Below are 12,230 nucleotides of genomic sequence, written 5' to 3'. Positions count from 1 at the left end.
AGGCAAAGCTCTGTAATTTGGAGGGGCAGGGCTTAATTGTGTCATTAAGCTCCGCCCCTCCATTCAACGCCGAGAATTTCAGCTTTTTATAGTGGCGGCGGGGCTATGGTGATGCAACAATATCAACCACGCCCTCCTCCTACCCCATGTCAAATTACTTCAATCTTAAAAGTTGGCATGTATGTTGTAAGTTGAGGGTAAAATCTGCATCCAGATTCACTTCTAATTATGAATGAACAACTTGATGCATATTAGATGGGTCACCAGATGTGGCTCTGTATATTAGACTGCACCGCAGATACACCTCTGCATAATAGACTGAGGACCAGATCAAGTTCTGTATATTAGAGTGGACACCAGATAGGGTGCTGTATATTAGAGTGGACATTAGATAATGATTTGCATACTACATTAGCTAAGGAGATGGCATCACTCACTTCCTGCTAGATTGTAAGCTCTTACGAGCAGGAATCTCCCTACTCTTTGTTTTCAAGGCTGAATGTTATTCTGTCTACCTTGTATGTGCCTATTTAATTTATGCAATGTTTTCATTACTATCCAGCACTGCGCAGCACTGTGCACCTTACAAAAAAATAACTAGAAAAATAATTGCTTTAAAAACATATTCAAGGCAAAATAAAAATTGAGACTCTTATATATACCCTGATCTCACTTTCAGGCGTCGCCCACGGAGCAGCTGAAATATTTACCCTAAATAGTTTCTACTATTTTTATTGCATCTGATTGCTCTGCAATTCCAATCAATCAGAGCACAGAGAAGGGTCGAGTAAGAGATCCTATGTCACAAATGTCAGAGGCTATATTATATGCTGGTCACTTGCTTCTGGTATGCACATCTTTACTTATTCCCAATGCCATACACTCTAAGGTCGGTACGACACGAAAGTGTTTAATTGTTGGATTTTGTCCAGCCTAAAAAGCTCAGAGTTCATGGCTTGCTGAATTGCTCCTGTGATGACAGTTTGAAGCGAAGTAGGAATGTTCCTCACATGTCACATGAGAGCTATTAAGCTCTGAAGACAACGTGCCATGCTATACAAAACCCACTAAATGTATTCTATTTTAGCTGTACCATGTATGCTGAAGGGCTCATTTACTAAAACTGCATTTAGGTGCAAAGTTTTCACTGAACCACAGCAAACATTCAACATGTTATACAAAGAAAACAAATTTCTCATTGGTTGTTCTGGTTCAGTGTAAATTTTGCACCCAAATGTAATATTGGTAAATGATCCATTGAGTATTAACCTATTCTTAGTATCGCAGTCAGGACTAACGGAAATGCTTTTGGTACCCCTGCCTATGTGCTGCTAGACCCCCCCCCCCCCCACTTATTTTTGTGGAGCAGTGGGTACATCTTTTCCTCCTGTCAGACTGGAAGTATGGAGCTAGGCTGTGATGTCATAGCTCAGCTCCACACTCTGGGCCAATCAGCGTGGTGGAGTAGCAGCATCCAAAAGCTTCACAGATAGTAAGCTGCAGGCTGTTGCTTTTTCATGTCAGTGTCCAGCACTTAGTGTGGAGACACCTCGGGCTAAAATAAAAACACTGAATGAGGGCCATCATGTCACTCTTTCTGTGTTTTAGGTATCCCCAAAGCCCGGCCATAGGTGACCACCTAGGTCGCCTTGTGCTAGCACTGGTCCTGACCACTGTAGAGGTGAAAATAAAATAAAATATACTGTATGTTAGCAGGTCTGTTATTTATGCAACACACACTTGGTACACTTGGTATGGAACGAGCATTCTAAAAGTGTTTGGTGAAACAGCTGCATATTCAATTTCCTTACAAACTGGCCTATGTGTGCTGGATATAATTCCCAGGATCTATTCCTATTATTTGTGTAGACAATAGTACAGTAACGTGCTGTGTAAAATTCTAAATATGTTCCATTCTTAATACATTTATTTCTAATGACAAAAGGCGCATGTTGATTTCAAATGTTGTTCTGTCTGTTTGAGCTTATTCACAACATATAATGGAAGTTGCTCCTTTGTGAATTGTGACACTTTTTTCAAACCCTGTCGCTAAAGGTTCATGTGGCTTGGGCAGGACATCTCAGTGCCAAGCTTGTGATATATTTAACGCAAATGCAGCATTTCTGAGATTTCTGAGATAGACTGGGTAGGCATAGGAAGTTGTTATACAGACATATATATAGATATATAGAAGTTATTCAACAATTCTATTAATATATAATCAATTTCTTCTATGTCCTGGATTTAATAATGTCCCATAAAATATTAGTTCAAACAAATATAAATGTGCAGTAAAGCAAACTTAGCTCCGTGTTAAATTCTAATTTATGTTTTTGGGTGATAATGTGCATTGAAGACACTGTAGACATTATAATAATTCAATGTTATTAGTACCAGGACCAGACTGTCATCACCAAGGATGAGAGTGAGCAAGTCCAGCTGTAGATATAAATCCTTTCCTTAAGATTGAAAACATATTTTCATTAGCTCATCCCTTAGCTACAGAATACTTTATAGAAACAAAGGTTGTTGGCATTGTCTGATCTCATTTACAAAACCAGTGATTGCTACCAATAGACAAAAAAATCTATATCTGGGTTATATCTTAAATTTAAGGACTGCTTAGGACAGGAACATTAGCAAGCATTATGCATTAATTATGCAGAGTAAAATCACCAGACGTATTTCTATCTAAGGGAAAAGTGACACGTGTTTGAAGAATGTTGTATAAAATGTGTTTTGAGGACACGCACTACAAAATGTTACTAGAGTAATGGTAATCAACAGAGAACATAATATTACTAGGTCATACGGTGAGACAGCCTAACATTTTATATAATTAGAGGACAATTAAAGAGCATCTGTTGCTTACACACAGCGGAGGCAGCCAAATTGTGCGGTGAACTAATATTCATGATAACACAGCCTCTCAATATGTAAGGTACCACTATTGGTCATTCAGTGAATCACTGCTGTCACCAGTTTATAGTGAAATGATTGGCTGTATTCTCAAGAATTTAGATCAGCTCATAAAGTGGATTCATCCACAGTGTGGGGTAAAAGGATTAGTATAGATTGGTAGAAGTGCACTTTTCTTGCATTGCATGTACTATAGAGATTTATACACCTTGACAGGCTCAGGTTCAGTATAATACTAAAACTCACAATAATAAACAGTGTGGATAGAATTGTCTTAAAGCAGCAATCAGACATAGCCTTTTTTCTTTAAATAGCAAGTCAAGCACATTTTAAGCATGCATATGAGTCCTACTACAAATCATTATCTTCTTTTCAAAACCTCTCTGCAAGGCAGACAAGTATGGCTTCCAGTTATATCCACAGACTCCCATCACTCAGCATGTCAGAAGAAGGAGGGGGATTTTACAGTGCACAGAGCACTCCAAATTCCAAAGCCTCTCTGCCCACTGGATTGTGTGTCATATAACTGTGGTTGCTGTGGTAATCACATGACACTGTGCAAGCCCTACACAATTATACAACATTCATAGGAGCCTGAAGAAAAATGGGATTGCTACTTTAACTTTGGAAATGTGAAGACATTATTGGGTGCTACTGAAACATTTCTATAAACGATTCTAAAACGATTCTATAAAGACGTATGTTAAATACCCAAAAAGGGACAAATCAGAAGTACTGTGGGACAAAGGAGTTTGGCTACAAAAAAGGCATAGTTGTACAATGTGAAAGTATGATGTATAAAAATGTGTTTCCATAACAAATATAGTACCTTTAGGCTATATGGTAACTGCATAATGGTAATAATCAGTGTAAGAGGACATAGTAAAAGTGCACTTTTAAAAGGTAATGTTACCAGAGAGACAGTCGTATCATTGATGTCACATCTGTTCTTCTGGATTTCTAGAACTTTCCCCACTCCATGAATAACTCCTTTATCGGTGGCTGCATTAGTGTAGTTAACTGGCGCATCATTAACATAAAGCTAGATGAGAGAAGGAAAGTTCAGCATTAAGGCAATTTCTTAACATGACAGTAGACAATGAGTATCATTTTTAGTGTGTGTATAGAGATATTTAGATTCTTCCTTTTTATATACAAATTGAGCACAATATTCTATCATGCAGGTGTTTACATAATGTTTTCTGCAATGTCAAGTACACTGGTACGTTTACATACACATTCTGCATTCACAGCACACTGGCACATTTACATACTTTTCTTGTACTCTCAGCACACTGGTACGTTTACAAGGGCGTATACCATAGGTGCAGGGAGTTCAGCTGCTTTGGGGCCCACAGCTGGGGTGGGGGTGCCTTCCTTGTCAAAGCCCCATGTGCATATGTGGGATTTACACCATTGGCTGGTAAATGGGGCCCTTACAAAATTGCGGCCCACCAATGTCTAATTGCACCCCTGCACATTTACATAATTGTGCTGCACTCTCGGCACACAGGCACATACTTGTGCTGCACACTTTCTCAGAATACTGGTATATTTTCATACATGTACTGTAACTCTGACACACTTACATCATACTTACCAACTTTCTGTTGGTGAAATCCGGGAGCCTGCAGAGGAGGTGGGCGTGACGGGGGGGCGGGGCTCCAAGTGACGTCATTTTGGACCTGCCCCCATGACGTGATGACGCAAAATGCGTCATTTGACAGCGGGGGGCGGGGCCAAACGCCGCGATTCACCGGGAATCGCGGCGTTTGGGACTTAATTCTGCCCACTTCACTAGGAAGTGGGCAGAATTATCCAGATGCGGGGGATTGCCACACTCGCCCGGGAGCCCGGGAGACTCTCGCAAAATGCGGGAGTCTCCCGCAAAATGCGGGAGAGTTGGCAAGTCTGACTTACATGCTTGTGCTGCATTCTCAGGACATTGGCACATTTTTACATACACACTGGTAGTGGCACGCTTACAAACCTGTACTGTACTCTCCCACTAGCAGTGGTACGTAAATATACTTGTAGTGTGCTTTTAGCGCACTGGCCTAGGCATATTAATATATTTATACCCAGTTGTCGAAAGTGGAATTTTGAAAATGTTTGTAAATTGTAGTACGAAAAAAGTAATGGGATTGTGAGTAAATAGAAGTTAATAGTTTTACAATTAAAACAGTGGGAGATGTGGCAGTATGGCATACCACCGTATACACTCTCACTTCGACCACTGCGTATACTGCACTATTATCACACTAGTAGTGGTCCGTTCACATACTTGTACAGCAATCTTGGCACACTTATAGTGGTTCATTGAGATAATTGTACTGTGCTGATATTTTAATTGATCTGCGCTCACAGCACACTGGCATTGATACCTCAATATACTTATACTACACTCTTAGCACAGTAATAGTGGTATGTTAACATACCTGTTAAAATATTTGTACTGCACTCTGACCACACTAATAGTGGGACGCTAACATACTTGTACAGCTCTCTCAACACACTGACGCATACTTGTGCTGCACACTGTCAAATGTAAATACTTATGCTCCGATCTGAGTATACTGGTATATTTTTATACATGTACTGAATTCTCAGAACATTGACACATTTATACAGGTACTGGTAGTGGCACATTTACAAACCTGTACTGTACTCTAACCACACTGCTAGTGGTACATTAACATACTTGTAGTGTGATAATATACTTATACTCAGTGATCAAAGTGGAATTTTAGAAATTGTGGTATGCAAAATTTAATGGGAATGTAATTAAAAGGAATTTGATAGTTTTACAATTAAAACAGTAAGAAAAGGGGCGGTATGGCATAGCACTGTATACACCCCCACTTCGACCACTGCTCATACTGCACTATTAGCACACTAGTAGTGGTCTGCTAACACACTTGTACTGCTCTCTAGGCACGCTTGTATTGGTACATTAAGATAATTGTACTGTGTTGATATAATAATGATACTGCACTCTCAGCACATTGCCAGTGGTACATTACATAATTGTACTGTACACTCATCACACTGGCATTGGTACCTCAATATACTTATACTACACTCTTAGCCCACTAATAGTGGGCATAAACATAAACATACCTGATTAATATATTTGTGCTACACTCTCACCACACTGATAGTGGGACGTTAATATACTTGGCATTGGCACTTTAATATACTTATACTGTACGCTTAGCCACTAGTTATGGTCCATTAACATACTAGCACTGCACTCTTAGGGGGATTTCATTCAGCACAAAGTCAGATTTGCAAGCAAAACGAGCAGAGATTTCTCTACATTAATAACCGGTAGTGTTCACAGCCACACAAGCCTCCCACTGGACTTTGCATCCGTCCCTTAGAATGTTTTCAGTGGCCCGTTAACATTTATGTAATGCACTCTCTGCACACAGGCATCTCAGCAGTCAGTTTATTTGATTTTCAATAAAATCTTTACCATTAAATTTAATATACAGTACAAACTGATGATGGGGCTGGGAAAATACAAACTGAAACTTGCAAATTTGCATGTCTTTACCTGGCCATTATGCATAAAAAACCCAACTTGGAACGAAACTCCCAGCATGGTTTCCCGATGCATGCCGTCCAGGAGATCATTCTTCAGCAGCTGCTGACCCAGTATGATGTGATATCTGGTTGTGTCTTCATCCTGAAAATTAGAAAGAAGAAAAATAACTTTATTGTAGATGTTTGTTTCTATATATCTGATGATTAACAGTCAACATTTGTTTAGAGAAATCGCTTTCCTGATTCTAGTTGAATCTTGTGCTCATTCTTATGTTTCTAAATCCTAATCTGTATCTACTATATATTATATCATTCCCATTTATCTGCCCTGATTTAACCCTACAATGCTCCATTTTAGCAAACACAAATCAAATATAATTTTGTTATTTTAAACCTGATATTGATAAAATACTCACCAGAGTGGCTGGACTTTTGCTGCGGATATAAGTGTTGATGGCGTCATTATGAGGTGCAAATACTGTGTAGGAGTCTGCAGATTCAATCAATTTAGCCAGCTGGTATTCCTAAGATGAAAAAACAAGTTTAAGAAGTTTGCAACATTAATAACTATTTTAATTAGAAATGTGTTTTAATTCTCAAAGTAAGAAACTGTACAGACATTAGAATCAATCTGCATTTTCAGCATAACTGGATATAAAGTGCACTCAATGGTCCTGATTCATGTCCGAACGCAACTTAAGTGTAATTCCGGCCACATTCAAATCTAAGTGTACCTCAAGACACGTTTTGATTTGAATCTGGGTGGAAATACACTCTACCTAAACAGTACATAGACACCAGTGGCGGTACTACCATTGGTGCCGCAGGTGTGGTGCACTGGGGCACATGGAGATAATGGGGCCCACTGCACGGCGGATACAGAGGGTCGGAACTAGCCAGCTGTGTGCACCGGTTTCCTCCTCCCAGGATCCCTGCATCGGGGCCCACATCATAAATTAACATAACAACTCTTAACAGTATAATCATTTAAATAAATATTTTTAATATTATTTACATAAATAAAGATGATTTCAATGCGTACTGTACATACAATTTTTATAGTATATCTTAATTGCAAACAGTTGTTCTGTGATAGAAACTGGTATGTAAATGTGTCATTTTTAATTCAAAGACTATGCCTATCACTATCAGTTGGCATTTACACCTCATCTGCAGTGAGTGTAAAAGATACGGTTGAAAACACGTGCATTTATGGCAAACACTGGACTTGAATTGGATGCAACTGTGTTGTAATGCCTTTACTATACATGGCCTACGTTCACCCCTTCCCTCCCCCCCATCCATCTGCTGCAAGATACACTACGCAAACGGACATAGGTTTGAACATGAATCAATCTCATTGTGTTTATCGCTTACAATTATATAGCCACGGAAGATGGAGTAATCAGGCATCTGATCCAGTCTGGACATAAGGTCTGGTTTTGGACCAGCAATGACTTCATCTGGGGCCAGTACCTAGAAATAACACATCTCCACATTATTTTTTTAAAGGAAGTTAGTCACGTACTTCAAGACAACAGGACACAACCCAACACAAAATAGCACCAATTACATCATAAATACATTTTCAAATATGAATGAGATAAAATATTACATGTTCGAATACAAATTATAAGAAAAAACTTAATAAGAAAAAACCTCAACTTCATTGCAGCAATGGTCAACAGGCACATGGAGTCTTATATTGAATTGGAGGCCTGGTTAAATATAAAAAGGGTAGTGGGCCAGGTATTCTATCCACATCTCTGATACTGTACAGTACTTTTGTAAGCAGGATTAGTTAATATACTTAGTTAAATGTAGAATTAAAAGAGGATTTATATACGTTAAATCCGTTTCTCTGATTCCGTCTGGGGGACACTGCTTACCATGGGTTGTGGAGGGGAGCACGGGAGTTGGCACCTAGCTAGTTAATCTTTAGCACTGCTGACAGACCCCTCCCCTCTACAATCCCCCCGTCTCTTCCACCTCAGTTAATTTAAAAAGCCCCAAGGAGAAAAGTAAATACATTAAATTGATAGAATTTGGTAAATGTGTGGACAGAAGACCAGATGGCTGCCCTGCAAAGCTGGTCAGCAGAAGCCCCATTTCTTGCTGCCCATGACGCCCCTACCGATCTGATGGAATGGGCCGTAAGTCTCTCTGGCACAGGAAGCTTAGCTCTTATGTAAGCCTGCTTAATAGTTGCCGTAATCCATCTTGCAATGGACTGTTTAGAGGCTGGCCAGCCTCCTTTGTTAGAATCATAGAGAACAAACAGGGAATCGGTTCGTCTAATTTGAGATGTTCTTTTGACATAAATATGGAGAGCCCTAACCACATCTAACTTTTCCATAGACTGCAGATCAGACTGAGAAGTAGATGAAAAAAAACTGGAACTACAATTTCCTGGTTCAAATGGAAGGAGGACACCACTTTTGGAACAAAGGAGGGGAGCGTTCTCAAAACTGCTCTGTCCTCGTGAAAAACCAGATATGGTTCCCGGCAAGACAGAGCTCCCAATTCCGATACCCTACGTGCCGATGCAATTGCCAAAAGAAAAACTACCTTCCAAGTCAAACACCTAAAATCTGCCTCAAGTAAGGGTTCAAAAGGAGGCCCTTTGAGCATGTCCAGTACCAGGTTAAGATCCCATGGTGCTGTAGGCGGAACATAGGGAGGTTGAATATGTAAGACTCCCTGAAGAAAAGTCTTGATATCTGGCAAATCTGCTAATTTCAGTTGAAAGAAGACTGAAAGTGCTGATACCTGAACCTTTAGGGAACCTAAACGAAGCCCTGCTACCAGCCCATCCTGAAGAAAAGCCAATAAGCGAGGGACACGAAAGGAGGACGTGTGACATGTCCTATTTTCACACCATCTGATATAGGCTCTCCAAATCCGATGATAGATGCGAGCCGAAACTGGCTTTCGAGCTCGCATCATAGTGTTCACTACACTGGAGGAAAAACCCCTAGCCCTCCAGAGGCTGGCTTCAACAGCCATGCCGTTAAACTCAGCTGAGGTAAATTCTGGTGACGGAAGGGACCTTGAAGAAGAAGGTCGTCTCGTGACGGAAGACGAAATCCTTGTCCTACCGCCATAGAGACTATGTCCGCGTACCACACTCGGCGTGGCCATGAGGGAGCTATTAGAATTACCGGCAGACCGCCTTGCCTTACTCGTCTGAGCACGTGAGGAAGCATGGGAATTGGAGGAAACAGGTATCCCAACCTGAACTCCCATGACATCGTCATTACGTCCACTGCCACCGCTAAGGGGTCTCTTGCCCTTGCGCAAAACCTGTGAACTTTTTTGTTGTGTCTGGAGGCCATGAGATCTATATCCGGAAGACCCCACCTCTGAACTAGAGACTGAAATACTTCCGGATGGAGTGACCACTCCCCCGGCATCATTTGATTTCAACTTAGGTAGTCGGCCTCCCAATTCTTTATTCCCGGAATGAATACTGCCGAGATTGCTGGAACATACTGTTCTGCCCAAGCAAAAATCTGAGCTGCAATTTTCATTGCGGCTGCACTCCTGGTTCCTCCCTGCCTGTTGACATATGCCACAGCCGTGGCATTGTCGGACTGAACTCTGACAGGGTGACCCCGAAGGAGGGTCTGTGCCCCCCGAAGGGCTAAAAGAATTGCCTTCAACTCCAACACATTTATTGATAAGGCTGATTCCTGAACCGACCAAAGTCTCTGGAGGCGGAGGTGCAGGATTACCGCCCCCCAACCTCTCAGGCTGGCATCTGTCGTGGCTATGATTCATGACCATGGAGCGAAAGACCTGCCCACCGACATGTGATCCTGATTCAGCCACCACTGGAGCGATTCTCTCGCCCCCGGAGACAGCGAGATCCTCTGGAGATCCAAGCATATGTGGGATCCTGACCATTTCTGTAACAGATCCCACTGGAAGCATCGAGAATAAGCCCGACCGAAGGGGATCGTTTCGAAGGAGGCCACCATCTTCCCAAGCAGCCGCATGCACAAATGAATTGAGGGATTGGGAGAGGACAAGACCTAAGTTGTTATAGTCCGGATTGAACTGATCTTCTCCATAGGCAGGAACACCTTCTGCCGACTGGTATCCATGATAAGCCCCAGGAAGACCATGTGTTGACACTGAACCATCTGGGATTTCTTTAAGTTTATCAGCCACCCATGGCTCTCGAGGACTGCCAAGGTGAGGGATAAGTGCTGACGTAAGCAAATCTCTGAGGAGGATTTGATGAGCAGATCGTCCAAATAAGGCACGACCTGAACTCCCTTTAAGTGAAGACATGCTGCCATGACTGACATGATCTTCGTGAAGACCCCCGGAGCTGTGGAGAGGCCAAAGGGAAGGGCCCGAAACTGATAGTGGGAGGACCCCACTGTGAATCTTAGGAGAAACTGATGGTCGCTCCAAATAGGAACGTGGAGGTATGCGTCCTTTATGTCCATGGAAGCCATAAACTGATCCTTCACTAAGCCGTTTATTACCGACCTCAGGGATTCCATCCGAAATCTGTCCACCCGTAAGTGCACATTGAGGTTCTTTAGGTTTAAAATGGGTCGAAAGGACCCGTCCGGCTTCTTGACCAGAAACAGATTTGAATAAAACCCCTGTCCCTTCTGGTTGTCTGGGACCCTGCAGATGACTCTTTGCGAAAGAAGAGAGGCAACACAGGCCTGTATTGCCTGTCTTCTTGTTGGATCTCGGGGTAACAGGGTTATGAAGAAACAATGTGGTACCGGACCCAGCAGGTCTATCATGTACCCCCTTGATATAATGCCCCGAATCCAAGGGTCTTGGGATGACGCTGCCCATTGGCGCCATCTCCGGCAGAGTAGAGTGGTCATCAGGATGCAGGCTTCTCCTGTGTCTTGGAGGCCTGGCGCCTAGCTGCAAATGAGGATCTACCCCTGACAGAGGAGCCTCGAGCATTTGGTTGTCTACCTCTAAATGACTGTCCTCTAGGCAAGGAGATCCCCCTAAAGGGCTGACGAAAGGAGCTGACCCGAGGAGTCCGGCCCCTACTTGAGAATACCGGCAAAGAAGTGCTTTTGCCCCCTGTTGCCTGGGAAATCATAGTATCCAATTCCGGGCCGAACAAACCTGCTGCTGAAAATGGAATGGTTTCAACAGAAGGGGATCGTTTCGAAGGAGGCCACCATCTTCCCAAGCAGCCGCATTCACAAATGAATTGAGGGATTGGGAGAGGACAAGACCTGAGTTGTTATAGTCCGGATTGAACTGATCTTCTCCATAGGCAGGAACACCTTCTGCCGACTGGTATCCATGATAAGCCCCAGGAAGACCATGTGTTGACACTGAACCATCTGGGATTTCTTTAAGTTTATCAGCCACCCATGGCTCTCGAACCATCTGGGATTTCTTTAAGTTTATCAGCCACTTTATGTCCATGGAAGCCATAAACTGATCCTTCACTAAGCCATTTATTACCGACCTCAGGGATTCCATCCGAAATCTGTCCACCCGTAAGTGCACATTGAGGTTCTTTAGGTTTAAAATGGGTCGAAAGGAATACTCTCCCAGCGAGCCACGTCTTCCTCCTGCAATGGATACAGGGAAGAGAACCTTCTGGGAACAGAGAACCTTCTATCAGGCTGTTTACAGGCTCCTTCTGCAATATCTCTGAGTTCTACAGAAGGGGATAGCCTTCCTTTTGGCCTTCTTAAAGAGACTTCTGTCTCTAGGAGTAGGATCCTCCGGTTCTGGGAAGTCCAACGCTTGTCTCACCGCTA

The 12,230-nt window shown here is 42.3% G+C and overlaps 1 protein-coding gene across 1 annotated transcript in view; it reads right to left on the bottom strand.

The window, feature by feature from the left end:
- Positions 1 to 12,230, bottom strand: part of STAB2 (stabilin 2) — a 144,751-nt gene that overhangs the window by 64,012 nt on the left and 68,509 nt on the right. The window contains exons 32-35 of the mRNA XM_075209291.1: positions 7,846 to 7,944; positions 6,885 to 6,992; positions 6,479 to 6,610; positions 3,833 to 3,961 (exon numbers count right to left, since the gene is read on the bottom strand). Coding sequence (XP_075065392.1) covers positions 3,833 to 3,961; positions 6,479 to 6,610; positions 6,885 to 6,992; positions 7,846 to 7,944 — 468 coding nt within the window. The remainder of the gene's footprint in view (positions 1 to 3,832; positions 3,962 to 6,478; positions 6,611 to 6,884; positions 6,993 to 7,845; positions 7,945 to 12,230) is intronic.

The sequence above is a fragment of the Mixophyes fleayi genome, chromosome 4 (assembly GCF_038048845.1).
Source record: "Mixophyes fleayi isolate aMixFle1 chromosome 4, aMixFle1.hap1, whole genome shotgun sequence".
In the NCBI taxonomy this organism is placed as follows: domain Eukaryota; kingdom Metazoa; phylum Chordata; class Amphibia; order Anura; family Limnodynastidae; genus Mixophyes; species Mixophyes fleayi.
The sequence above is the reverse complement of the archived record's forward strand: the minus strand, read 5'-3'. Positions and strand labels throughout refer to the sequence as shown.